This window comes from Taeniopygia guttata, chromosome 6 (assembly GCF_048771995.1).
Source record: "Taeniopygia guttata chromosome 6, bTaeGut7.mat, whole genome shotgun sequence".
NCBI lineage: Eukaryota > Metazoa > Chordata > Aves > Passeriformes > Estrildidae > Taeniopygia > Taeniopygia guttata.
Genome location: NC_133031.1, coordinates 12,348,991 through 12,372,765, shown reverse-complemented (window position 1 = coordinate 12,372,765; position 23,775 = coordinate 12,348,991). Strand labels below are relative to the sequence as shown.

Here is a 23,775-nt window from a genome sequence, read left to right as displayed (position 1 = left end):
GACTTTAAAACATTATAATTTCATTTGATAGAGATAATGTGTTTGCCATAAATAAATAAATACCAAAATCCAGTGATTCAAAACTCATTATTTTCCTTTAAGACTACAGCACTTTTGTCTCCAACACAATGACTTAATTTATTGCCACATGGTTTATAAGTAGCCAAAGCATCCAACTCATCCCTTTTCTGGTGTAATTGTCTGTTCCACTCATTGTCATATGTCTGCTTCTGGGCCCTAAAGCAGCTGGGGTTATTTATGCTTTTTTTACTTGTAGTGACTTGATTCTAAGCCTGAAATGTAAGTATGTAAATATATATATTTGAACCATTTATCTGATTAATGAGGTAAAGGTCAATTTTACATCATGTACCACAAAACTATGCTGTCTGTATCTGAGAGATGAACAGAAACAGGGAAAAGGTAAAAAAGGGAAAGGAAACACAAACAGATGAGTTGTCAGTCTTCAGATCTACAGCTTCACTGTTTGCTCAACAGAAGAAAATTAAAATATTACATCAAGGACAGATTCCACTGCAAACCAAGCAAGCAGTAACTAAATTCCTTGTTTACATTTCACAATAATTCACATGCACATTGTTTGGTAGCTACAGCTCCACAAATAAGCTGGATCAGCAGCGCTAAGTTGCCTTTGATCTTCACTTTCACTCAGTGCCAGGTGAACAATGGACAGGTTTTCTGCTGCTGTTCTAAGCCCCAGTCAAGCGAGCAAGTGAATGAAGCATTATACCCCTACAGCCAGGAACTGTTGTCACTTACACAGCTTAAATGGTCATCAGAGCAATAATAGTGATTAACTGGAGCTGTAAAAGTGAGTAGAAGTACAGCCCTTTCCCAGTAAAGAGGACCCCTGACACAGGACAATTTCTGACAACAATCACTGTTATCGCTATCTGCAGATATCCTGAAGAACTTAAGCCAATAGGAAGGCATCGATTTAAAAACTACAGTTCTCATTTAAGTCCAGCTAGTCAAATTAAAGCCATAAAAGTGGTTTTCTTTCTTTGGAACTATTCTGCCATGAGCCACAGGATTAGATTTAGCCTATATATCCACACCCCAAAGCTGGGGTCACGACTGTGATCTCCAGACCTCTAACGAAATAAAAGCTGTGAGCTGGCTGTGATTTCAGTGCTCTGCTCCTGCTGCCCGAGTGCAGCCAGAGGCTGGGCTGTGCTCAGGCTGCTGCTGTCAGTAACCACAGATGATACAATCGGCCCCTCGGTCCCGGCTGGAGCCGTCGATGCCTTGCTGGGCAATCTCCTGGAGGAAGATGTTCAGCTGCTCTGCCTGAGTCTCAGGGAAGGCAAGCGTGTGCACACAGGTGCTGTTGCTGGGGAAATAGGCAGATTTAGCGCCACTGATGGCCACCTCAGAGGCTGGAAAAGATCAAAGATGACAAAAAACAAATAAATAAATATGCAGCTAAATTAGCATAGCTTAGCTTTGTTCTATCATTAAACATGTGCTGGGATTCCAATTTTCTAAACTAAAGTCTCCAGCTTGGAATAAAAGTGTCTAGATGATTGGTTGCTTTTAGTAAGCCTTGGTAAACAACTAGCAACTGCTCTAGCAACTAGGCACTGTCAACAGTAACATATTTTCCATTAAACGTAGGAGTGGTAGAGTGGCCCTTTAGTGTATCTATATGCACATTTATTTTTAAATTAAGGCAATAACAACAGCCTGCTTTGGGTCACAGATTGAATGATGGATAAAATGGGAGCAGTCTTATAGTCCTTGGGCTGCCATGAAGATGGCAGCATTGCTGGCAGGGGCCCAGCTGCTGGGCTTTATTGTGTGTACATACAGGTGTTGGCCAATTTGCTGAGATTCTTCAACTATTGTTGCAAGATAAACAGTTTTATGTCCTATTGCTGTCTGTCCCATGCACACAACCCTTGTGTGATGTGGGGTTTGTGTTAGGGTGATACTAGTTTTCTGGTTTTTTTTAAAAACAGGACCATCTTCCCACAAACATTTGCACAAATGCCAGATTTCATCCCAAGATGAAACAGCAGTGCTCTCATGAGAGTATTATAGCTAATGTGTTTTCTTGCTCATCAGTTTGCCAGCTCAGCACTGACTCTCACGATGTCACACATGACAAGGCTGTCATGAAAAGAGAAACTTTTCTTTCCTGCTATTTTTCTGAACAAAAGAGAGGAAGCCTTGTGTCCTGATGAACAGATGTCTCTGAGAAGCACTCACGGTTGCAAACAGCCAGCGCCTTCCCCCCGCTAAGCTGCGTGGTCCAGGAAAACCCAGTGGCATTGCCACACACCTCATAGAGCCTGCTGCTTCTGAGGAACTGGAAGTCATAACCCTTGGGAAACAGTGGAGGGGAGAAAATAAACAAACACTGTCTTAGGGTACATCATGGTAACTGCAAGGGGGTAAAACGGGACAGGTAAGTACAAAGGATATAAAAAAGTATAGCAAGCAAAACTAGGCTTTAGCAAAGGAAGGAATAGGTGCAGCAGTATAGCAGCAGTAAGTCACGAATGTTACCTCGTTGCACATGGGTTTGCAGTACTGAGTGTTGTCAATGGTCACACACACGAGCCCCCCGTTTTTTGGGGCCACTGGGCGTGGGCATGGAGGTAACTGCTTGCAGACTTTTGGATGGATAAAAAGAAAAAAGAAAGAGAGTGAGAAAACAATATATCAGAGTGAAAGTGGGTATAAAAGCTTTCCCTTCCCAAGCAAATTCATTGACCTGTCTCTGCCAGCTGACATAATCAAAGCAAGCATTTTTGCTTGTTTAAAATTTTTTCGTCCCCCTGCTTTTTTTCTGGCGACACCCACCAAATTTTCCCCTCACTTGTCACTGTGACTACAGGGTCAGCCCCAGTCACAATTTAGAGGCGGCTCAGTGTCGCATTTGCATTTGTAGCACTGACATTCAGCGCTATTGTGGCCAAAACTATCCAAATATTTCTTGGAAAAATATGACTGGCATGCCAGCTCCAAGACAGCACATAGGCTCTGGCTGGAGGGCAGAGCAGACCCTGCTGGCCCTGTGACTGTGCTGCTGCTCAGCACCGGTGCCTGGGCTGCAGAGACAGCAGGACCCCCTGTTTGTGCTGCTGTGCCTCCCCAATCCCAGCGCTCCCTGTTGCTCAGACATCTTTTACATTATGCCCCTCCTCCCCTGAAGAAATGCAGACACTTGGTTCATTCTGTAGTAGAAAGAATTTCCTTTGTGCTTCTCCTCTGCCACTTTGTTCACTGCCCAGCAAAGGGAAGCGCTGGCTCAGGAGGGGCCTCACATTGCTCCTGAACAGGGCGCAGCAGATCAAGTGTTTCTTGCAGTGTCCACGCCAGGAAATTGATTGAAGCTTTTTCACCCTTGGCAATAATATCAGGCAAGCATTTTGAATATTTCTGTGGAGTTAAGGGAGAAAAGTCGAAGTTGAAAAGGAAAGACTTTGGAGCCTTAGAATTAACCTGTCTGTGAACATATGTAAATAAAGAAGCTCATGTATTTCTAGGTAGCTACTGTTATTTATCTCACTATACTGCTTATTTTCAAGCCACTTCATAAGTCTAGAGCAGGGCAAAACTGGAAAATATATCTACAAGGACATTTTTGGACTAGCAGTAGCAGGACCAAAGCTGTGGTAAGTCAGATGACACTAATGTTTTTCTGCCCTTGTGTGTGCCTCCCCTCCCCAGCTTGTACTTTGTACATTGCCAAAGCAATGCACGAGTTGTGCTTGCCCAGCCAGCACAGGCAGACACAGCAGGAGCCCACCAGCACAGGAGGTGGGTGCAGAGCAGACCCTGGGTCAGCCAACCTCTTACCTTGAGACTCCAATTCACATCCTCTATGGTTGCATTTTTGCATTCACTTCGATTGGCAAAAGCTCTGATTTCAGTAAAATCTAAAAGACAAGCAGAAGCAGGTGCTTAGCTAGGTCATAGTCCCTCCTGACACAGGAACAAACCCCAAATACCACTTGTTCAGAGGAACTGTACTTCTATCCTGCTTCTATCCTATCCCACCGTCCTAGTACCAGCTTGTATACCTGAGGTGATCAGGGCTCAAATCTGAATAATCTGTACAAATGTTGATTTGTTGGAAACACCAATGTGAGCACCTGTTCAGAGCCACTCAGAGTTGGGCTCCTAAGCAGGCCCTTCATTTCTCTAAGACAGCCCTATTTAAATAATTGCTAGTTATATTCAAGAACATCTTACCTGCAAGAAGAACTGCTAAACCTAGAACAAACGGTGTTTTCCAGAGGAGGCGTGAGCAGATCATTTCTCTCTGCAGGAGACCACAGGTAATTATTTGTTGCTTGTGGTGCCTAAGAGCAGAAGCCCTGGAGTCAGGCACAGAGCTGTGTGCCTGGTTGTTTACCCTGTGCCTCACACCACAGCAGTGCTGTGCTCAGGGATTAGAGGGAGGCACACATTGCCCCACTTGCTGGGAAGCCCAAGGAGAGCTTGTCAGAACAGTCTGGGGGAGGACAAGGGCATGGGCATGTTCTCGTTAGGGCACTGAGGCAGGCTGCCGCTGCTGCTGCCAGTCCATGGGGAAATTTTCAGATTAACTGGTTTACTGTAAACATGTTTACTGTATGCACATTCTTGCATGCTCTGGCTCTCTCACCACCTTCCCATCTGTCTGTGTTTGCCTCTCTCACACACACACACACACACAAATATACTTTTATAAAGAAGACATAATAATGCCTTAATTTGTATGTCATACTCAAAGGGAAAGCTCAGAACATCAAATGACAACCAATGGGTTATGGTCTGTATTCTGTAGCATCCAGAGTTTTGCTAATTTCTTTCTTTTATTTTATTTTTTTTAATGATGCCATGAACCTCATGTGGTTGAATCCATTTATGGGAAGAGCTGAATAGGTAGCAAAATTGCCACAAAAGTTCAACCTTTTCTACCCTGCACATTTACTAGCAGATTAATCCAGTTGTCCTAGGGGTGTGCCTGACCCATGTGTGAAATGCAGGGCTTTCACAGCCTTTCACCTGACAGCCTGTCACACATCTCCTCACCTTCCTGCTAACCAGCTGGGCACACACACAGCCCCCCCTCTCCAACAAACCTTTAATGGTTGTTATTGTCACCACCTGAGCAGAACTGTTCCTTTCATCTGCAGGTGTTTCTTTTTGTCGAGCTTGGACTTTCTGTTTTCATGCCATGTTATGAGACCCATTTATTTGTTTTTTTAATTAATTTTAAATTACTTTTATTTAATTTTTTATTAATTTCTTTTTATTATTTTTTTCATTCACTTGCTTCTGCTGGTTGTAGTGTACTACATTATGACCTGGAGCTGCAGAAGAAGTTAAGCCAAAATGAAGGTACTCAGGGCATTGACAAAGAGATGTCTGCTTGTGCTATCTCAGGGACCTCCTGATAAATGTGTAGGAGTGTAACACTTCCATGAAACAGTTCTGTGTCAGCACGAATGGTGACCTCCTTATTCCTAACAAAATGCCTTTCTATACATCCCTGACAGGTAAAAGATCATTAGCAAAACAAGCCTTTAATAACAAAGGTCAAGGTTTACGTTTCTAGGCAGACCAATAGGACGTGGCTGCAAACAGCTTACCTTTCTGAGGTTGACATACACATATTCCATAGTCCTTGGAAGACAACCAATATGTAGCTAGGAAAATGGTCCCGGGGAAATCTTTGCCAACTCATTCTCTAAGATGCAGGTGGTCTTTAAGACATTTTCCTGACAAAATGTACCCAGGTGGATACCCAACAAGGCCCACTGATTAATGTGGTAAGTCCTACACATAAACCTGCTTATCTCAATTTACACAGAACACAGAGTACACTAGCATAATTAATAAAAGTGAGAGACCTCTGGCTTGACTAGATATAAATTGTGTTTATGACATACTTGAAAGGAATAAATGGCAGCTTTTTCTTTAATGTTCATCACAGACATTTTCTTTCCACCACCACATCTGTTCGGGAGGCGCTGTATGAAGACATTTAATTAGGAGATAAACACGGGGTGGCAGCACTTCTCCAGCGCAGATGTATCAGAATGCTGCCTAAAAGCACGAAGTCCCTCTTGGGGGCCATACACATCAACCCTTGCTCTGGAGGATTAAGTTGTTGCCTACTGACAAACAAAACCGAGCACACTAGATAAACGCGGTCTCACACCCTCCCAGTTTAAACAAAGCTGTGCCTAACTCAGGCATTTGCAAAGAGTAGTTCGCCACTGTCAAGGACAATACAGCACATGGGCACAGAGATGTCCTTGTCCTCGGTCTTGGCCATGTCCCGGCCACCTGCAGCTGCGACCCTGACCTGTGCGGAGGGGAGGCGGGCGCTGGCTCCGGCAGGAACAGCGGGACACCGGGACCAGCCCTAGCAGCCACTGGGACGACCCCTGGTAGCCACCAGGAGCAGCCACTGGGACCAGCCCTGGTGACCACCGGGAGCAGCCCCGGCAGCCGAGCGCCGGCACAGCCCCGCTGCACAGCCGGACACCGCCCCGAGCCGGGACCAGCTCTCCGGAGGGACACTGTTCCAAATGCAACCTCTGTGTGTTTGGTGAAGTTTTGAAGTTATTTCTCTCAGCTATATTTTATTCCCAGCTTATATCCAACATTGAAAGCTATTCAATAAACCTGAAGCTTGGGTGTAAAAATTATGTAAAGATACTGCAGAGCACAAAAAGAGTTACAAATAAAAATCTAATATTTTTTCACAGAATTTTCATTAACACAAGGACTGAAGAGTGATCATACATGTATTAACAGGGAAATGCATACAACAAATCAAATCAAATTTAATTATCTTGGTGAACTAAATTCCTACAAGAGTAGAAGCAGCTGAGTTGAGATGGATCATTTAACAGCAGCATTAAAAAAAAATAGAAAAATATACACCTTTACATACACGGTAGGAAAAAGCTTTTTATTCTATGATTGTTGTGTCATAGGAGAGCACTTTTGTTTCAAAAACACAAGTAATTGAAACATGACAGTAACAGCACATATGCACTGAAGGTGATTTAAATATTACATATATGTTAACATCTTTTATAAAAGAGGCAAAAATACTGTTAGGTGCTATTCAGCCTTCTCCCATCAAAGCAGCCTGCAGCCGTAGGCATTGCTAATTCCAGTAAGGAAATTGGACCCCAGAATTTCCCATTGTCTAATCAGAAGCAACAGATCTGCTGATCCTTAGTCAGAGTTGGGAAAGTCATCTTCACCATTGCCCATCAAAGGTTGAGGTTCAGCTTTTGGTTTGAGTACCTGAGTACCTGAGTCACACTTAGTCTTTATCCAAAGAACCAACAGAGCAGCAGTTAAAAGTAAACTGTATTTTGTTGTCTTATGCTAATTTAAAAAACAGACTCTGTCCATTATATCTTAGATAATGAAAGACACTGAGGGTTAAAAAAAAAAATCAATTTCCAAGAAAATAAGCTTTTCTTTCTTTCCTTTTAAAATCTAAAATTCCTTATGCTGAATATAAAGCTGTCAAATTTGATTTTCAGAAGCATCCTCATCATTACTGGTCTTCCTTTCTGGTTTTAAAAGGTGACATGTCACTAATGTCAAAACACGAGTTTTTTAGGCACTTCCCATGAGAATTCCTGTCTTCCAAAGTGACCATAACATGCAGTCTTCTGGTAAATGGGCTTTTTTAAATCCAGATCCCTGTGTGTATAATAAAAAGAAGGAAAATGTTTTCATATTAAGATACTTTGTGATAACTACTATTAAATGGAAAATATTAAATAATCTTAAATTCCTTTGGTAAGCCAAAAGATACCTTTTTATCAGAGCAAAGTAACTTAAAGTTCTTGGAATGCAAAAGTTGTTTTATTTGACTTCCATATGCTGTAGAAAGCCAAACCTTCAGTAACAGCTAGAAGAAATTATCTTTTTCAAGAAATCATTTCTTGGATGCATCTACTGAGATATTTTCCTTTCTGTGTGTTTCTTTACCTGACAATGACTCCAGGCCGAAGATCAAAGTTTTTGTGCACAATGTCCAGCAGCTCTTTCTCTGTTTTTTGGGAAGTTCCATAAGTGAACAGTGAAATAGACAGTGGATGGGCAACCCCAATGGCATAAGAAACCTGTAGGAAAACAGGTACCTTAGTCAGCCAACAAACACAGCACCTCGGGGCAGCAGAAGAAAGCATTAATTTATGAATCATCTTATGAAAACTAAGGTCTCTCCTTCACTTCTCATATTTGCACAATCTGTATTTGTAGAAACAAAGAAGAGAAAGCTTTGAAAATACTAAGTCCTCTGGTCTACTTTCTCCCCCATTATCCAGTCACGTCATACTCATTTCAATGAGAGTGAGTGTCAAAAGGTTGAGGGCTCAACAAATATCTGGAAAAATTGCCAATAAAATAGCCAAAAAGCTAAATGCAAAGTTTCAGTTTCAAGAAGCCAACAGGCTGTTTGTGACATTACAGTGGGCTTGAAACCAAGCATCGAGTCTTTCTTTCTCCAGAAAACCGTCACCAAGACCACCTCTACTATAGTAGCTCGTACAATGGGCATTCAAAGAAAATCTAAAAAGGGAAAATGGTTTTGAGAGCAGCAACAGGCTAAGGCAAGCCATACCTGAACCAGAACACGGCGACAGAGCCCGGCTTTCACCAGGGACTTGGCCACCCAGCGGGCGGCGTAGGCGGCCGACCTGTCCACCTTGGTGTAGTCCTTGCCGGAGAAGGCCCCGCCGCCGTGCGCGCCCCAGCCGCCGTAGGTGTCCACGATGATCTTCCGCCCCGTGACACCAGCGTCACCCTGAAGCAGGGACAGAAGTGGTCCATTTCACATCCATTCAGTCTCCAACAAGGCCAAGCATTCCCTCAGAGTACTGCAGCAATGTGTAAGTTCACCACACTGGCATTGCTGGGGGGGAGCTGAAGGAATGAACTTGTCTCACCAAGGTACAACGCTGGCTGTAATTGTTCTTTAAAGCCAGATTCTCAGGATAAACCATCCGCAAATTTGTTTGGTGAATCAAGCAAACAGGCCTGCACCCAGATAGCTACAAAATGTTTTAATTATAAATATGGAAGCTTTGGTTTAGAAATTACCTACTAAGTGTCCAAACCTATTACGGAATGCTGCTAAAATGCTATGTGCCATAAAGGAACTCTTGAGAGATTTCACACTGTTTAAATTATGAAAAAAAAAAAACCAAAAAAAACCACCAACAAAACAATCCAGGCTTTCTTATCTTTTAGTCAAAATCACAGATTATTATTTTTTTGGCAGTAGATTCTTTTTATATTTATGTCACTGGTACCTTATAGATGGTTACATGGACATTGGCACCCAGCACTTCCAGTGCAGTATCTGAGACTATCTTATGTGTACTAAAAACTGCATTTCCAAACCCAAAATATTTATAGTCTAATTCGATCTGTACACAACAGGTATGGAATACTAGGCAGTTACAGGTAATTGAGAAAGGATTACTTCTTTCTAGCAACAGACACTTATAGATGAGTATTCTAAAATATTAAAAAAGGAAGTACAGATAATACTCTAGTTGCCTACAGCTATCCTGACTGCTCCTCACTAGTGCTTTTCATTTGATCTGAGTTAGCTGATCAGCACCAGACTAATTGTCTGACCCCTGCAATTTACTAAATCCTTAAGCTTTCTGGTGTGAAAGAAAACATGTTCAAATTTTAAATTCCACTGCCACCTGTGCAGGCAGATTTGCAATTCTTTGCATCAGAACATCATGTTACTAAAATTCAACTGCTGGAATGTTTGCACAGCAAACACAATGGGGGAGTCAAAGTTTTTCTTAGAAAGACTGTGCACATACACAAAAGTAAACCTTTGGCACTGTTTTTTCTATTTTTCTAAGAAAGCACTGAGATGTAAATCTGTATTTTAGATAGCTGAGCATGTATTAAAGGATCCTGTCCTTGGGTTTTTCTGCTTGTCTCAAACAGCAATTTTTGATGGTGCAGACAGTTGCAATGGGAACACCTTTCATGCCACCATGACTTGGCTGCAGAACTGAGTGAGAGGAAGAATAAATGGACATATGAAAGGCAAAAAAAACCCACCCTTTGCTAAACAAGTAAAAATGCATTTGTAAAGTGTGTGGAAGTCATCTTTGTGATGAGCTGTAATGTTTGTCCTCATCACACCAGCAGGTATTGCTGGTAGGAAAACAATGACAGCAACAAACCAACTCATTTTGCCATAGCCAGAATTCAAGGTCCCACCACACTCAAAAACAAAAGATGAAAATCCCAAGTTAAATATATGTATCTTCCTAAGATTAATTGAGCTGGAGGTAAGACAGCCTCCTGTAGCTAGCTTTATTAAAAATAAAACTGAGTAACACTCTTCTGAGAAATAAGCAGAAAGCTAAAGCGGTTAAAGTCAAGAGGAGAAATGGTTATTTTCTGGTTGCTGCAATGCCATTGTAAATTGCACAAGTGATGATAGCAGTTGGAAGGTCATGGACACATAGGCAGATTGACCCATACTGAGTAAACTTAGGCCAGGTTTAAACAGCTGTAAATGGACACTGTGACTCTTCTCAGTTTCTATGTGCAAACACATGTAACACAGCTCCAGCACAAGAGAAGCAAGGAATACCTGGCTGGCTTATCACTTGCAACTATAGTACATTTTAAAATGGATGCAGTTCAGTACACATCTGAAAGATTTACATTTTTAATAGGTGCACTTCACTGCACACATAAAAATTTTCCTGTGTGTTGCTTTCTTTTTGTATGTAGCTATGATTGCTGCCTTGATTCATTCACTCTAAGTTACAGCTCAAGTTTGACTTTCTTTTGTGCATAGTCTAGGATGTCAATGATATACAAAATTACAGTGATATAACCCATTCAACTGTATAAAAATACTTTTTTTTTTTTTTTTGTAGAATCAATAATTGTAATTATAAGTCTAAATATCTTCCTACCTGTTACATGGCACTAATTTTAAAAAGAGTGCTTTAGAAATAATTCTAGAAAATTCTGGTAAGTAAATGGATTTGTAAAACAAAGGGAAAACTGTCTACTTGGATTTGTTGTAAAACTGAACCTAATTGCAGGAAGGAGCTTTGAAGTTTTGTTGTGATACTTCTGAAAGCATCTGAAGATTATAACATTCATAATGGTAAATTTGTTTTCAAAAATTAAATCTTAGAACTGCTGATCCTACAGAGAGTGGAAGTTCTTTCTGACTTTGGTGAGTATTAAATTATAAATCCCATTTCTTGCATTGCCTACAAGTAAGAAGAACATTTATTTTCTCAACAGAAGAAACCTTATTTGGGCTGATTTTCAGGACAGATGAACACCTTCAGCTCTCACTGGTGTCAGAACAGTGAGAGCTTTGCAGATCTGAAAAGCAGGTTCGCTATAAGAGAAGTAAAGCTTCTCTTGTCCATCTCTCTGTAAGAAGTGCTTCCAATGAGGAAGGACTGCAGGTCTCACTCAGTGCTGGGCCCCAGAGGGTTTGAGAAAACCCAGAACTGGGCTCTACACTCTGCATGCAATGAAAAATCAGATGCAGACATGCCTGCCTGGTCACAACACATGTACAGTATCACCAGGCCCTCAAAGGTTACTTTGGCACAGGACATGTGAAACCCTGGGCCCTTCTCCCACATCCAGGAGAAGTCTTCTACCAGCAGCTTGTCCTTACCCTGGGACAGAGATGCCAAAACCATTGAAAACACACATATAGTGAAAGGCAACCTCATAAGACCACCAAAATAATGCAACAACACAAACCTGAGGCCCTCCGATAACAAAACGTCCGCTAGGCTGAAGGTGATAAACAGTTTTGTCATCCAGGTATTTGGCAGGGACAACGACTTGGATGACACGTTCCTTCAGGGTCCTGCGCATGTTCTCCAGGGAAATGGTCTCATCGTGCTGCACCGAGATCACAACGGTGTGAACGCGCACGGGGATCACTGCTCCGTTCTTCTGCGTGTACTGGACTGTCACCTGAGGGGCACAGGGACAACGGGAAACAACAACTGAGTCGCTGTAAATGTCTTAGTGCTGTCCATCAAATGTCACCCAACCCATTCCAAAAGCAAAACTGTAGCAAAATGTCAGTACTGATATTACAGTGATCACTGCTCGCAGTGATGCTGGAGTATGAGAAATGAAGCCTATTTCCTCACTGCATCTTTGCTATGCTAAAGGAAAATTAAAAAAAAAAAAGGAAAATAAAAGAAAAAAACCAGAAAAAACCCAACTCGATAAAGACAACTTGATTCTCTATGAAATCATCCAAAATATGTCTTTCAGGTGGGGTTTCCTTCAAAACTTTCAAGCCTCAGAAATTTATGTTCTTAGTGCCTCTTGAAAATGTCAGCCTGAACCCCTAAATACAAATAAATCCTTCGGATGTGACTTTTCCAACAAGCACAACCACTTTAGCTCTGAAGGGTTAAATGTCCCGTCACTGGCAGGGGTGAAGTGCTCTGAGACAAGTTAACCATTTTCCAACAGCCAAGGAGACAATGTCACAAGCAGTGGAAAAGCTTTATCTGCTACTTGTAGGTTATGCTGATACACTGAAACACATCAACTGCTGTCTTAAAAAAAAAAAAAAAAACTTCAGTATTTCTGGAAAGAAAAGGTGTTGGTTTCCAACTTTCTGGACAATCCCCTGCAGTATTTACCTGTGTCTTAGAGTCGGGCCTCAGCCAAGGGAGTTCTCCACTCCGCCTCAGCTCTGCTAACCTGGCGTTCAGTTTATGAGCAAGAATAATTGTTAGGGGCATGCATTCTTCTGTCTCATCTGTTGCATAACCAAACATCAAACCCTACAGAAGGAGAGAACATACTTCAATCACTGTTAAAGGCACCACAATCAAAGGCAATGAGATTTAATCTGAAGCAAAGAGTCAGCAGTATCCTCAGGATTACTTTCTACTGTTTTACATCACAGTGCAAGAAGCCAAAACTCAGATCAGGCTCCAGCATGTTACAGTGTAATGAGAAGCAGACAATGTTCCTAGAATTTTTTCACTAGCCTGAAGGCTTACATGTTGAGCTGGAAACCTGAATAAAAATGAAGACATATCTGTGAAAAAAACAATAGGTTCTTTTACAGAAAAAAAAAAAAAAAAATCTGCTGGAGAAAATACTTCAGGACTATTCTGTCATGGGAAAGATGTTTTCAGTAGCCTGGAAATGTTTCAGAGGCTTTTATGTATGAATACAGACATACTTACTGCAGCTCACATCTGAAATTTCAGTGGAATAGGGTGTGAGCACTCCATGAAGGACATACCCTTCAAACAGTTTAAGGCACCTGCCTCAGATTTTTCAATGCCACATGCTTAGAGTCACAGCTTACACTGTTATATATTATATTTATACTGTTATACATTACTTTTATAATTCTGTCATGTTCCCTGCATCAGATTATCATTTGCTAAATAGAATAAGGAGCATTTTCTTCTTTCTCCTCATCCAGTGTATGTTGTGGGGAAAAAAAGACAGGGAGGCACTTGGATCAAATGGAAATTGAGGCCATCAAAGTGTCAGAGAAAGTAAAATCTCTTTTCATCTTAGGTAGTATTGTGTCCCCATGACAGTAGAAAAGCATTTTAATTTACTCCTCAAGGTATTTTTTAACAGTATTAGTTTGGTTCCTGAACTCTGATACTTGCATTCTTACAAGCTCTCAAAAGCACTTGTATAAATGAGACATTACTTCTACTGATAACTAGTAAATGTTAAATTAACTCATACAGCATCAGTCACATTATGCAGTTTTTCTGTTAGTAACTCTCCCTTGGGAACACACCATAAATGCCTATACATGTTCTTTAGCTCAGAGAAACTCAGTTTGGACAGTCTTAATTGCATGGAACACCTATTAGAAGAGCTGCCTCTGGGAATAAGGGAAAATTAAATGTACTCTGGTATTTATTGTACTCATGCCAAGGGCAGGTGAAACATCAACTAATTTTTTGCTGCACAAAATCTCAACTGCTCTTTGAATGTGAAAAGATGCTTTGTTTATTCCATGTTACATGGCAAGACTGGCTGCAAGATGAATGGTCTGATGAACCTAAAACTACACAACAAAAACTTGAAATACATAAGAAAAAAACCTTTGTTGAGTTCTAAAAGGAACCTCCTCAGCACTACAAGCTTCCAGAGCTCTCCTGATTTGCCTGGAATGCTAAAACAATACCAGACAAAAGTCTGCCCCCAAGGAACCTCCAACTGTTTTAGTAAAATTATGGGTTTTATTCTGGGGTAAAGAGAAGTGTGGAAATACTTTGACATGGGTTTTGATGTAAAAAAGAGGGCATTAGGATGGAGTAAACTTTTTCCATTAAAACAGCTTTGATGTTTTAGATGTGATGCTATGCCTACCTGATCTCCAGCACCAACATCCTCTTCATTCCTGTGTAGATGAACACCTTGGGCAATATCAGGTGACTGCTGTTCCAGTGCCACTAAAACATTACAAGTCTTGTAGTCAAAGCCTATTTGGAAAAAAGAATAGCAGTGAATTAAGCTTTTTCTGTCACAATTTAGGAAAGTAACATGGAACCATAGGACATAATTTTTATCTTCCGAAGGATACTACATTCAGAACTCAAAACCAAACTGCTATTCTTTAGTAAAATTTTTGTCAATACCATACTTGAAACCTTTTTTGGATAGGGTGGATCATACAGGGCTGCCTTTCTTGCTTGTTACTGGTTATTTTTTCTTGCACTGACTCCCTGTGCTAAACCAATTCAGATTATGAGGCTCTCCCAAATAAATACTAACGAAGTCCTCTACATTAATTCCCAGAAGCTGAGTTCTTCAGCAATTGAAGACTCTGCTCTTTCCACAATATTTCTAATACATACAAAGCAGTGTCTGTACTTAAATCTCTCATGGGACTTTGCATGAAATACAAACAGAAAAACACCAGATTCAGGTCTCACAACAAATCTGGAAATGGGAATTTGTATGGCTTTCCACAACCAAAAATGAGGTTTTAAAAAGAAATTGAAAGACTTATAGAAGATTCTCTCCAAATCCAACCTTTGCTAGAACTGTAGCTACTGACAGCTTCTGACCAAACTCATGTTCAGCCAGTACAACATGCATATGATCCACTTGAATGCTCTTCACCCTCTTTTTAGTAGGCTATGTAGAGAAGAAAATTATATTTCTGCACATAATTGTTTCGTTTAGGGTTCTTTTTTAGTTTTAGAAATTGTTTTTTACTGGGTCACCAAATCTCTCCTCATCTTTGTTGGCAGTTTGGATAAAAAGGAGATTTATGAGCTCCTATATTTGCTTCTGTGTTCTGGAAGCACTGCTGTTGTGTGACAGTGCAACCTGCAGCTGAGCTGCTGTAATATTCTCCCATCACAACCTCCTGCAAATTCGATTGCAATCAAAGGACTCCAGTAAACAACTGGTAAACCAAAAGCTCTTAAATATACACTTCACTGTAACAGAATACTTGGAATATTTCTACTGTATAAACAGATACATGCAAATCAGAAACTGAAATGTGTCTGGTGCACAGTGCATTTTGTCTTTTTTATCATTTGCATATCACACAACCTAGGTCTGGACAACACACTGTTCAGTGTAAAAGGAGATACTCAGAGCCAACAAAGCGCCCTGCAATGACAACCTGAGAATTCTAAATGCTACTGCAGAACAAAAAAAAAAAAAAAAAACAAAGGAAAAATACAAAAAATACAAATGAAATGAACTAGGTTTCTTCTCTCTCTTTTGCACCAAGATGCAACAATCAGCTTGCCAAATAAAAAACCAAGAGTCAAGTTCTTGCAAGTTTGGAGGAGTGACAGGTTCTATGGTTCGAGTTGCAGTTAACTATTGTGGCCAAATACCACAGTTCAAAGTATAGTCTGCTTACTCCAAATTACAAATTATTAGTTTTAACTAATAAACAGTTTTTACTTACTGGGGTAAAGCCAGAAAATGTATCATGTAGCACCATGTAAGCAGCTTTCACACAGCATATTCATTTTGTATCAGGCTTGCTAAAGCCCCTGTATGGAAATGGTGACAGATCTGTTTTGCAGTTGCCTATTGCTTGCTCTTCCACAATTTCATGAGTTTTTCCACCAACCTTTAGCTGAATCATCATAGCCAATATGTCTAATTGCATCTCGGACAACTCGCTGGTAATCCACAATAGCACGAGAAGTGATCTCTCCACAGAGCAACACCATCCCTGTCTTACATACTGTCTCTGAAAAGAGAGATGAGAACAGGATTACAATAGCAGAATAAACCAGCCACTAAGAAAAAGAACTGTGTTTGTGATTATGCTGATTTTGAGAGATCTATTGGATGTATACAGTGTAAATCCTTTCTATCCATATTTTTTAACTCCATCTATAAAATATTCTTTTCATATTCACCATCTGTCTGAAAGGAAGAAAAAAACTAGTATGTCCAATTTACAAATGAGAAAGTCATAACACTGAGCATTATTCAGTGATATGCAAACCTGTTTCTTCCAGGACAATTCAGTTCACACACAAAATCAATGGCTCTACTCTTCTACAGCCTGCTTGCTCTTCAGTCTTTACAAAAACTACTGTTTCCTCTCATCTCTCCTCTTGAAAACTGAAATTCTTATGTCATTTTTTGAGAGTGAAACAAGCTAGGTTTTTGCAAATATCCTAAAAAAAGAATGTGACTGTGTGATGACTTAAAGCAAAGCAGCAAACAACTTACCACAAGCAACCTTGGCATTCGGGTCCTGTTTGAGATGGGCATCTAGTACAGCATCGCTGATTTGATCACAGATTTTATCTGCAAGATTCAAAACCACAGCGCTCAATACAAAATATGGACTGTTTGCATCACTTTCAGTGGGTATTTCAGAAAGGAATTCTTTTATTGCTTATTACTGGCATATTTAAGGTAGCTAAATAAAAAAACACATTAAACATCCTTCCAGCAAACTCAGTAGACACAGTGGGGCGTTTACCTACCGGTGTAAACCAACCAACCAGAAATTTATCTGTAGTTTTCTGCACTTAGATGTGAAACAAGTGTGTAATTCACAGAATAACCTGAGAGGTTAAGAGGTTTTACTGGCAGCTTTCTCTTTCTCAGCACCACCAGTGGTGCTCTAATGGAATGGTGATGTTCCACCACCAACTTCCATCGCCTCAACAGAAAGTTACAATGTACCTGACCAACACTGCTGGTAAAGCCTGAGAGAGTGTTTAGATTCATAGAGAGAATGCACAGCTCAGGGGAGGGTTGGGTTTTGGGTTGCTTTTTGTCACTGCTTCCTATCATCTGGCAGTGTCACCTCCTAATTCCTGCAACACACCCGAGGCAGCACAGGGAACACACACACAGAAGCAAAGAAGGGGTTACCAGCTGAAATTTGCTTGAGGTAAACTTTTAGTTATGTGCCAAATACAAAGATTTCAGCTCAAGTTTGTCACAATAATATTTTATCTTTTTCTTTCTTTATTTTCTAATCTTTAGAACAAATACGGAATCTTAATCAAATAATCTAGCTAATCTAATGGACACAAAAGGGCATCACCCATAGCAACAGCTTTCGCATGAAAATGGTTAATTTTCTTACATAATTCAATTTTATTGTTCTTTAAAAAAAGGTCTAGTACTGCTTTTAGATTTTGACATAACAAGCTGTGTGGCAAAATAAATTAATCTCCTGCCTTGCTGTGTGCAACACAATCTGTTGGAAAGCAATGTTTTGTAAGAGTCTGTCATTAGAGGCTTTAATACACTTAAACACAAGTCAAAATAAATTCACACTTATTTTCATGGAGAAGGTGTACATTTTAGCTAAGAGTGACAAAGCAAGGACTGGAAAACTAATGTGATTCTGACAATTTTATCTTCCATATTCACTCCCATCTCACCACTTCAACACAAAAAGAATGAATACAAAAGACAATTAGCAAATGTAGGCTGTGTTGGAACTTTCAGCCTTGCAAGAACTGTACATGGATTACTAAATTTGGGACAATTATTACCAAACAGGAATCAGACACCATTCATGCAATTTAATTAGATTAACAACTGAACCTTGTTTAGCAAACCTGGGTACAAAGGTGGCAGGAGTGATTAAAATGTATCTTTGCTTGCTGTCTTCAAAGTATTCATTTTTATAAGGAGATATATCTACATTTTCAAGCATAACTGTGTGACACAACAGAGCAAGTGGGGTTAGAATGATTTTCTTAGTGCAGGTCCAATACCCAGCAGCAAACTCTAGTGACTGGGACTGCTTTGTAGTCTTTTTTTCACGTCCCAGAGTTTCAATGAACAACCTTTATTGCTGTCCTTGCTCCACCTGAAGCATGTCTCACCTGCATTAGATGCCACTGTCCCCCGTGTCTAAATTCCCTGTATGGCACATATAAGAATATTATATGCATTCTTGCAAAAACACTCAAGAAAGGTGTAAAGAAGCCGTGGGAAGGTTTAGGAAAGAATGAGAAGAATGTCCTAAATCAGAAAAGTCTATTTTACAGGATGAAATCAATCAAACTCAATCTAGCTCTGCAAGATTGCAGGAAACCCCTATAGGAATTGAGATCCCTGTCCCTAAGAACCTAAAAATACTGTACTGAGAGAAAAAGGGGGTTTCTTTCTGATGGTAAATAATGTAACTACAGTTGATAAATGAAAGTTAAAAAGAGAAAAATAAAGATTCAAAAAGGAAAATCTAAAAAGAGTGAGAGCCATAGAAACCATTCATTTAGAGGCATGCATGATTCCTTATCCTTCATATGTCTATGTGAAAATTAGGTATCTTTTTAAAAGGTATGAATTAAATTCAACTGCCATTTACTAGCTTGTTTGAAGAAATCTTGCATGAAATATTACTATCTATGTATGAAGCCAGATCATATTATATTTTAGAGATCCCTTCTGATCTTTAACATCTATGTGAGACCCTAATAACCAAAAATAACATTAGAATAATTTGATCTACTATACTTGGAGCATACCTTTACATTAAAATAGTCTGAGGCAAATCAGTTTGATAACACAGGTCATATCTGATTGTTGGTGCAACAACCAGCAGTTCTAGTGCAAGTAGACCCAAATCCAGACACAGATATGTCTGTGAAGATGGGAAAGAGAAATCATCCAGCTGGATGATTGGCTGATTAATGCATTAAAGGCATGTCTATTAGTAAAGGTCTCTGGTGTAAAATAAAACCAGGCATTCTATTTTTAGCCATGCTTAACAGGCTTTGTGCACTCTTCATTATGTTATTTAAATTTCTCATCTCAGCTGGCCCATTTCTCTTATTATCTGCTAAGTGAGAGTTTAAGTTTGTCCATTTTTTTTCCATATTATTTTCCCTTTTTTTAGAAACAGGGAAAGCATAATGGAACACCTATGGTGAGATGCTATAATCTTAAAAAAACCCCATTTTATAGGTCAGAATTCAGTTCATACATACCTTCATGTCGTCAATTACTATCCAATAAAATGAACATTGCAAAAGGGGTATCTGAAATGACTGAGCAGGAAAGTTTTAGATAGCCATGACTCTTTTCATGAAATCCAGTCATCCCATAGGCCCAGCCTTATGGCAGAGATGCCAACTAGCCATGAAACAGCTCTTGCTAACCATAAAATGAGTCTGGGGAGGCTGATGATAAACCCTACTCCAAATCCCAGTTGTAATACTAAGAAGTAAAGGAGGTGTTCAACAACAAAGGTGATCTCTGATAACTGGAAGAAACTCCAAAGTTTTCCAGATAGTTTGAGATAAGTTTGTTACATGAATCTAGAGTATGTAAGAGCCTAACAAAAATTCTCAGAACCTTCACAGGAATTCAGTTTCACACACTCACCACACAGAGGAAAAAAAAAAAAATGAACAGCAGTAAAAACTGAAAATTTTATTCAAAAAAGCTCCACAAAGTATAACAAAGTGGTACAGCCACACTTCTGGCTTTGATGGTGTAGTAAATATAATAAACATTTAGCTTTTGAAATGGCAAGGTTGTTTTTCTTCAAAACCTGTAATCATCAACATTAAATTCAGTATTTTTAATGTTACTTTTATCAACAAAAAAAAATTAAATTAGAATATGAATTTTTATATTCAAAATATGGCAGTTTTCTGCTAAAAAAAATTAAACAGGGGAGAAATGCAGATACTTATCATAAGCATTTCATTAAAAAATCAGCTTTCCTACAGAAGACTTCCACCAGAAAAACTTCAAATACCTGCATTGTGCTGTACATTTTTCCTATTTAGAAGAACTCTTGAGGAGTGCTAGTTGATAACTGTGGCGGTACTGCAATATTAGCAGTGTCTAAATGTCTTGTACATCTGTTCTCCTTGTTCAATGCAGAGTTTACTGAAGTATCATGCATATCATTAAGTATATATAATCTTAGATATAAGACATGCTGGAAAGATCTGCATTTTCTGGGTTAATTTTTCCTTCATGGTTTTTTTTTTTTTTTTTTTTTTTTTTTTTTTCCCCTGTGAATATCTAGAAGATAAACATATGCTTTTATTATGCTTGAAAACCTGAGGGTGCTTTTAGAACACGTTTGTCTCATATTTTTAAAGAGATTCCTTGATACTTTCTGGAAAGCTGAATGGCAGAATGGCAGTTTGCAGCCAATTCCACCTGACGCCACCCCAGCTAGGGGAAGGAATTACTCCTTGGTGGTTTGACATCTGTAAGACATTGTGGGGCACAGAAACACACAATGATTTTCAAAGCACCATGAAACCTGTGCAGCATGACACACACTACAGGACTGAAATGGAAATAAAAATGGAGCAGTGACAAAATACAGAGACCAAAAAAAAAAAAAAAAAAAACCAAAACAAACCAAACCAAGTTATCTTTTTCATGCTTCTGTCTGTGTGTTTTTATTATTATATTGAAATGAAGAAGTCATGTGCAAGTCTTCAGAGAGTTTGGAATTTACACCACTAAATGATTAAAGATCTGAAAGGTATTCCCAAATGTTATGCCCAAGGGATTTTGAAGAATCTGGAGAGAGAAGATGGCATAAACAGTCTTCCATAATGTCTTTGGGGAGCACAGGTGGTACCTGTATGTTAATTATGTTAATTATTGACAGCTATTACTTGCTTCTATGGAATCTGGATTTCTCAGTGACACCCAGCTCTTGGCATCGCACAGATTCAAGGCAGCTCTCTGTACACTCAAATAAATAAATGTGTCATTTCTCCTGCTTTGTGCATTAAAAAGCTCTCCATTAAATCATTCAATACTCAGCTAATACAATCAGAACAATTCAAATTTCCACCAGACAAAGATCTGGTTTAGGATCTTTACTTCACATAATGCCCTCTAGCAAAATTATACTATCACATACGGAAGAGAAATAATCAAGAACACGCAAATTATCCATTTTGTATAAACAGAGGAAATCAAAACTCACAATAAAATACTATTGCTACAGATAACATCAGAAGCCCAACTACAGCCTCAGGCACTGAGCCTCATTTTAAGAAATACCCAAGATTTTCCTGGGTGATAAAATCCTAATGATATGTCTACACCTCTTGTGCAAAACCACAGAGGGGAAAGGGGGGGTTTGGCCAGGATGTAGGGGTGATCAATTTGCTGTCTGGAGCCAGAGCTATCACTGAGGTGATTAAGATCCAATGCTGATTCTCAGGAAAAATAATTTGCAGGACAACTCAGAGTTACTGCCAGCCTGTCCTCCTTTGATCTGGAAAATCTCTATCTTCCCTTTGCCATAGGCATTGGGGTTTTCAGTACCCTAAGTGAAGATCTAGGCTGTTTAAGAAAGCATCACAGCCTTGAAAACACCCAGGTAAATTTCAGTTTTCCACTCACTCTAAAATAAACGTCCCATGTTGGTACTCTGTATCTCATCGTACCCAGAGACCCAGCAAGCTCTCCTGGTGAGGGAAGCTGCAGAGATATCCAGGTGGTAACTGTGTTTCTCAAGGGCCTGCCTAGTATTTCAGCACAGGAAAAAAATAATAGTAATGGGGCTTAAAAGAAAGGCCCAATAGAGGGCTCGGAAATAAAGCAGGGAATGTGAACAAGAACTAAAAAATTGGCCAAATTCTAAAACAAGAACCAAGATAAAGAAAGGATTGGTAAGGAAACAAACCAAGGGACAAAGCTAAATCTGAGGACTCAGTTGAACACTCTCTGCTCTGAGACTTCCCTATTTTTGCCCCAAAATGATTAGAAAACAATGATTAGAGTAGCATAACTTGTGACCAGTTATCTTTGGAAATAACATCATCCACATAAAATTACCACACTGTGTTATGTTTTTCCCATTAAATTACATAGCACTACAGACAGTGGATGCAAATAAACATAAATTCAACATGGGACATAGGTCCCAAGGACAAAACGTCGCTGTCATCTTCTGACTGTGTTACATCAGAAAGAACCACAACTGGTTTAACCTGATGTAGTTGCCTTCACATTGATGGAGAGGTACTCAATTGCATCAGCCATGGATTTGATCTGCAGTAATAAGTTAATCTAGAAGAGTATCAAACTTATTATAGACATAAAGTTCTCATTGCTGACCTTTTTATCCTCTGCTATAAAATCATTCCACCAATTTGTGTTTCACTCACATAATATGAATACAGACCTGAAAAGCCTTATTACAGCAAAAAGCACAGGCCACCAAATCAGCTTTTAGAACAAATACACTTTTCAGGACCTCAAATAGCCCATTGTCCCCTGGCCTCACTTGAGGGAACAGTTGCTGTTGACATAAGGTGTATGTTTATGGTGGATGAATATTTGTTTTCAATAAAATGGAACTAATCTCTGCTGACCATACATAAAGTTTAGCAAATAACTGTCCACTATTTGCTTAAGCAATTCCATATATTGCATCAGATGATGGAAAGGGGTGGGAGGTGGGGGGCAAATTGGTGGCTTTGCCATGTACAGCTGCTGGGACTCAAAAAAAGGCTCTAAGGCTACTACTTAGGGATATTCCTGTCATAGGTGACAGTCTTAGACCATTCTATATGTGCAGGACAGTTTCACAGGGCTCATAAAGATATGAAACTTGAGAAGCAAGCTATGCATTCTTACCCATACATGAAACTTGAACCTGTCAGAGATACAGTAGTGTCTCCACAGGAATACTGAAAGAAATTCACATGAAAAGGAAGGAGCAGCACCCATAAACATCACTGTCTTCCTCAGCTGAACACACACCCTACAGAAGCACACAGGATCCTGTTGGAAGCACTGTAGTTACAGCAATTCTACAGTCTGTATGGACAAAGTCCAGTAGAAATAGAGTAGAAAAGCATCCTGTTACAAATAAGTTCTCTAACAAGATTAACACCAGGTGGATTCTTCTTTAGGCTTTTAAAACACCTCAAATGAAAATATTACACTTTTTAGACTTTTACAAGAACTGGCTTCTTACCTGGATGTCCTTCTCCTACAGACTCCGATGTGAACATGAAAGCCCCTTCATCATCAAGTGTGTAATCACATAAACCATCCACTGGCCCATTCATGGTTCTGATGCTTCTGCTGATGGATTAGGACAAATGATGGTTGAAGAGCTCTGCCTTCAGTGCCTTCTGTTTAAGAAGGCTCTTTATCAGCAGGACTATTGCTATCTTCACTTATTACCTCTTTGGCTAACTTGAATTTCAGTGTGTGAAAGCAGCATGTGCTTGCATGGGTGCCTGCATGCAAGGAGTATGCATGTGCCTGGAGTCTGTATCCCTACCTAGCCTGATCCGTCAG

General features: G+C 39.8%; 2 protein-coding genes across 2 annotated transcripts; both read right to left on the bottom strand.

The window, feature by feature from the left end:
* LOC115495757 (uncharacterized) lies at positions 1 to 4,466 on the bottom strand. Its single transcript, XM_030275868.4, has 6 exons — positions 4,225 to 4,466; positions 3,829 to 3,908; positions 3,294 to 3,408; positions 2,533 to 2,639; positions 2,233 to 2,347; positions 1 to 1,400 (listed from the first exon to the last, which is right to left on the bottom strand). The coding sequence occupies exons 1-6, from the start codon at positions 4,286 to 4,288 to the stop codon at positions 1,213 to 1,215; spliced, it is 669 nt and encodes a 222-aa protein (XP_030131728.4). The 5' UTR covers positions 4,289 to 4,466; the 3' UTR covers positions 1 to 1,212.
* Positions 4,467 to 6,919: 2,453 nt separating this feature from the next.
* Positions 6,920 to 23,775, bottom strand: MAT1A (methionine adenosyltransferase 1A). Its single transcript, XM_030275867.4, has 9 exons — positions 23,447 to 23,775; positions 16,738 to 16,815; positions 16,124 to 16,246; positions 14,392 to 14,504; positions 12,681 to 12,824; positions 11,776 to 11,994; positions 8,618 to 8,800; positions 7,984 to 8,117; positions 6,920 to 7,692 (listed from the first exon to the last, which is right to left on the bottom strand). The coding sequence occupies exons 1-9, from the start codon at positions 23,538 to 23,540 to the stop codon at positions 7,590 to 7,592; spliced, it is 1,191 nt and encodes a 396-aa protein (XP_030131727.4). The 5' UTR covers positions 23,541 to 23,775; the 3' UTR covers positions 6,920 to 7,589.

Bases quoted from the DNA above. Each gene is read 5' to 3' on its own strand.
- LOC115495757 (XM_030275868.4), bottom strand. From the start codon at position 4,288: ATGATCTGCTCACGCCTCCTCTGGAAAACACCGTTTGTTCTAGGTTTA. The intron at 3,409-3,828 runs GTAAGAGGTTGG...TTAACTCCACAG, and splicing joins ATGTGAATTGGAGTCTCAAG to AAATATTCAAAATGCTTGCC. The intron at 1,401-2,232 runs GTGAGTGCTTCT...GATCTTTTCCAG, and splicing joins GGCGCTGGCTGTTTGCAACC to CCTCTGAGGTGGCCATCAGT.
- MAT1A (XM_030275867.4), bottom strand. From the start codon at position 23,540: ATGAATGGGCCAGTGGATGGTTTATGTGATTACACACTTGATGATGAA. The intron at 14,505-16,123 runs GTTGGTGGAAAA...TTTTCCAAATAG, and splicing joins CTATGATGATTCAGCTAAAG to GCTTTGACTACAAGACTTGT. The intron at 7,693-7,983 runs GTAAAGAAACAC...TTATACACACAG, and splicing joins CGGCCTGGAGTCATTGTCAG to GGATCTGGATTTAAAAAAGC.